The 4689-nt window shown below is 38.7% G+C and overlaps 1 protein-coding gene across 1 annotated transcript; it reads right to left on the bottom strand.

The window, feature by feature from the left end:
* Positions 1–2985: 2985 nt before the first annotated feature.
* Positions 2986–4689, bottom strand: cldn34 (claudin 34). Its single transcript, XM_062975270.1, has 2 exons — positions 4375–4689; positions 2986–3968 (listed from the first exon to the last, which is right to left on the bottom strand). Exon 2 carries the CDS (start codon positions 3956–3958, stop codon positions 3149–3151), a length of 810 nt encoding a protein of 269 aa, XP_062831340.1. The 5' UTR covers positions 3959–3968; positions 4375–4689; the 3' UTR covers positions 2986–3148.

Below are 4689 nucleotides of genomic sequence, written 5' to 3'. Positions count from 1 at the left end.
TGGGATAGTTTCCTCCTATCTATGTACCAAAGTACCAAAGCAGTAATGTTTGTATGTGTAATTTATGTATGTCTAGTACTTGCCTTTTCCTATGCCAGTGCCATAGACCCACATAATTTCCCCATAACATTTAGTTGCTGATTTTATAGATGACTACTAAGAACTAGAGAGAAATACTTTGATGTAGTGGACTGAGCATTTTACTACAACTCCTGAGACCAGAGCTCAAATCTCTATCTGGGCATGGAAAACCCTTGGGTGATGTTAGACAAGTCACACTCTGTCAGCCTTAAAGGAACTTCCTCTGTTTGAATTTTGCCAAGAAACCTCTAACCTCATGCATTATATGAGTCTACACTGACCATATAATGGAGTTCCAAAGATTCAGCAGAGTATTTTGAAATGTCAGCCAACATAGACATATTCTCATAGTTATAGTTATAAATGAAACAGTAATACAGATCTGCTATAAATCAGCTGTTGAGGAATTCTCTTGTGGCAATTACTAAATAAATATTGAAGTTCTGGAAGAAAAAGCACAAGAGATAAACAAGTGTGGCATATTGGCCCATACTTTCTTTTGATACTTCCTAGCATATTTCTATAAATGTTACACTTTCCCCTCTGCAAAATTATGCAGATAAAGTTTAAGAAATCAGATGTGGTGGGTGAAGAACTACAAGTGAAAATCTACAGAAACAGAAAAATATTTACGTAAATGTTTATTGTTATTGGTATTTTCATGTATCTCTTAGCATCAACCATCACCTGCCCTGCCATATAAATTAAGGCAAATGTCCTTGTAAATAAATTGCAAGCAGGATTCTAGTGGATTTCAATGGCATAGGTAATTTTAAGGGAAACAGACGTTGAAGATGAATGTGCAAGGTAAAGGTATATGTGTGTGTACATTCATAGCCAATAGGTAATGCACACATTCATAGCCAGATTGGAAAGCAAGTGCAAAATAGTTGCTTCAAATGTACTTTCAGTATCCAAGCCTAAACGTCAATCCTAAACATTTACTTCACTGTGAAAAAATTGAAACTCCATCAGATACGTAATTGAAAGCATGAAAGGAGAGTTGGTTTAGACAACGTAGAGACAACTGTTGGGTTTTTAGGGAGTCATATTGAGAGCAGTCTCCCCTAAAAAGATTGAATTTTTGCCTCCAAAATCCCCTCATGCTTCCTAGGAAAGTGGAGGGCAATATCACAATGTTTTTGTCCATTTTTCTGTTGGGAAATAGGCACCCTCCTTGTTTACATTTCACAAGTAGGTAATCATTTTTTCCAGAAGGTCCTTTAGAATTAATTTTAGAGGAAACAGGAATTATATAATGTGCTGGATTTTCATCTGTTGTTGCTTAATTTTGTTTTAATGGTTTTAATTTCTTGATGGTTTACCCATAGTTACTCAAGTCTAATGCACCATTGAATCTAATATACACCTCAATTTTCAAAACCCTGAAACCAAAAAGGTTATTTGCTGGTGAATGCAATGCGCAGTGGCAAAAAGTGCACTCTTTGCAATTAGCTCAAAAAAGATGTGCATTACAGTGGCTGCATGCTTATAATTCCTTCTTTTAAACACCAAAGTTTCAGCAATTGAAAAGACCTTGGGGAGCATCTACGCTGTAGAATAATTGCACTTTAACTGCCCTGGCTCAATGCTCATGGGGACTGTAGTTTGGGATCATAGGGGCAGCCAAAGAATGCTGCTGCCTCACCAAACTACAAACAGCAACATTGCATGGCATTGAGCCATGGAAATTAAATCAGGGCCTTTCCAGACAGGGCCAGAAATGCGAGACTTGCCACGCTTTTCCTTGAAGCATCCAAATGATGCCTCAGGTAAAAGCGAATTAATTTGGATCAAAGCAGGGTTTAGGTAAAGACCTTACCAGGTAGGGGCCCTGTGTGGATTGGACCCGGAGACCACATCACGTGATCCCGGACCCAATCCACACAGCCATCTCAGTTTTTCAGGCTCCATGAGCCCTGAAAACCGAAAGGGCACCCACCCCTTCCCCCAAACCTCCTATGCTATCCAAAGTTAAAAGATAGATAGATACACACACACACACACACACATATATGGCTGAAGTTACACTTAAAAATGTATGTATTCTGAATTATAAAGAGATTCAACTTAAGAACAAAACCTACACAACCTATCTTGTTTATAACTTGGGGACTGCCTCTATCCTGAAGTAGCATATAGAACTCAGTAGGGCATCCTGAAGAGGCCCAATATACTTCTTTTGTTCTCTAATATTTATATTTATCCATCTGGTTTAAACCAGTTGTCTTTTGAGATGCAAGATTTAGGTCATTACTGATACAGATATTCATGAAAGAATAAGCCAGTTGCCCTCAAAGGTGCGAATGGATATCTGTATGTCTTATGAAATAAAAATAATTGTATATTATTCCAACTTCCCTGCAAACAAACCCAACCACACAATAAGAGCCCTTGGGTTTATTAGGGATTTGACAATTAAAACATCAGTAACTGCATGCAGGCATGGAGAACTGCTTGAACTTCGATTCAATCACTGTCATTTCCATTGCAGAGGAGTCAGAGCATCAAAGCCACAATGTGGGAAATATATGTGTTTGGACTATAGCTTCCAGAATCCCTAAGGCAGAATGACCCATGGCCATGCTTGCTGGAGAAGTCTGGAAATTGAAGTTGGAAAAACAGTATCATTTCCAAGTGCTGAGTCTAAAGTATATTCTCAGCCTTTACAAGGATAGTTGGTAGGTTTGGGCTACTCTGTCTGGAAATGGCTTGTATAACTCTATCCTCTTCTCCAGTTCCATCCTGCTGTGGCAGACAATAAAGGAGCTAGGGTTTTTTGATGTGGAAAGCATGAAAGGCACTACATAATATTCGTTCCTTGCAAAGCATAAGCACTTGGCCACTGTTTAGGAATCTTAGTTATCTCTCTTACTCACTCAGAAAAAACAAAAACAAAAAACAAAGCCTCAATTAATTTTAATGTATTAAGTAACAAACAATTCATTCTACATTTAAACATATTTTAAACACAAAGTGAAAACAACAGCTCAATGTAATTCTGGGAATCAGCACACAATAAAAACAGCTGCCATTTAAAATATTAAGACCCCTGCATATATGCCCTTTAACTATTAAAATGTTGTTCTTCAGATATGGTTTTATCAACTGATACAAGTGATCCAAAACGGATACAGGTTTCTGTTTCACTGCGACTGGTCGATGGCTCTGGTGTGACAATAATTATAGGATGTACTCTATTGGGCGTAATCTGATATTTCTTACTGAGAATAAAGAATGAACTTAATATCAGGATTCCTGAAGCAGAAAAACCCACATATATGGCAAACCCAACTGTCTGCTCATATGGAAGATAAGGCAAATTAAAAGGTTCAGGAAACAAAATCCCTTCATTTGCTATTACATTATACATATTCCACGAAAGTGGTAAAAGTATGATGAGACCAGACAGTAAAGTTAGAATTCCTCCGACCCTGAAAAGAATAAGCAAAACATTTTTCTGTCTTACATTTTTAAAAACATTCCACAAAGCAAAAGACATAAAAGCCATAGCTAAGGAGAGGACAACACTAGCTAAAGACATCAAGTCCTGTGCAATAAAAATTTCCTTTGGAAGGGACTTATATTGCTCTAGGAATTCCAAGCAATGCATCTTCATAGGCTCGTCATCATGAAGATCTACTATGAAACAGACTCTCCAGATCCCAATCCAGAGCTTTCCGTTGCTGATGCCAGGAAGATTATTTGAATGCCACACTCTCCATTCATCAGCTCCTGTTGCAGTAATGCACAGGAGCCAACCAATCGCCTCAAGGATAAGGCCACATATACGCATGTAAGTCAATCGGATTAGCTGAGCTGCAGCTGGAGAGTTATCTTCCTCCAAACATAATCTCTTTCTAAGCCACTTCTCCATGCTGATAAATCTGTGGATAATGAAACAAGGCAACTTGTATTTATGGAGTTAACATGCACATTCTCTCACATGTTTCAGAAAAATTGTAATACATACATAAACCCTTCTCCTGGTTTGAAAAAAACTTTTCCTATGACAAAAGGCCCCATTCCCTGCTTGATCTACAAAAATGGATAGCCTTCTGTAACACATGTCAAGATTAATTCCTCCTGTTGACATTTTGTCTATTGAAAGAAATGGACTGGACTGGATGAGGGCAAAGAAAGGGAGGTGTGATCCAGATAACACAGAAGCGCTCTTGATCAGTCCCAAGACAGACCAAGGAATGGGGACCAGACCTTTGATAGATGGGATTCAACAGGGGATAGTTATCAACAAAGAATGGCAGCTCTGGCTCTTTCAAATGAGTTTCTTACCTGAAACAGAAGACTCAAATGCAGCTGGTGACTCTAAAGCAGAGGATCGGAATATGATTCTGGCTCTTTGAGATGCAAGAGCTGAATCTGGCTTGTGATCAGTCCAAGATATGGCTGAACAACAGACCGGCAGTGGTGATTTTTGAACGGGGTGCCGTGGAAACCACTCGCTCAAGTTCTGAAACCATTTAGAATGTTGTCAATAACTGAAAAACTTGATATCAAAAGATTAAAGGCAGATTCTACCCTGGACATTGGGTCTTTGCAGGGGTGGAGGCTCCTGGTCCCCCAGATATTTAGGAGTAGTTCTCCCTT

Source organism: Anolis carolinensis, chromosome 3, assembly GCF_035594765.1.
Source record: "Anolis carolinensis isolate JA03-04 chromosome 3, rAnoCar3.1.pri, whole genome shotgun sequence".
Classification (NCBI taxonomy): Eukaryota; Metazoa; Chordata; class Lepidosauria; order Squamata; family Dactyloidae; genus Anolis; species Anolis carolinensis.
This window is presented reverse-complemented; position numbering and strand designations above follow the sequence as displayed.

Bases quoted from the DNA above. Each gene is read 5' to 3' on its own strand.
- cldn34 (XM_062975270.1), bottom strand. From the start codon at position 3,958: ATGGAGAAGTGGCTTAGAAAGAGATTATGTTTGGAGGAAGATAACTCT.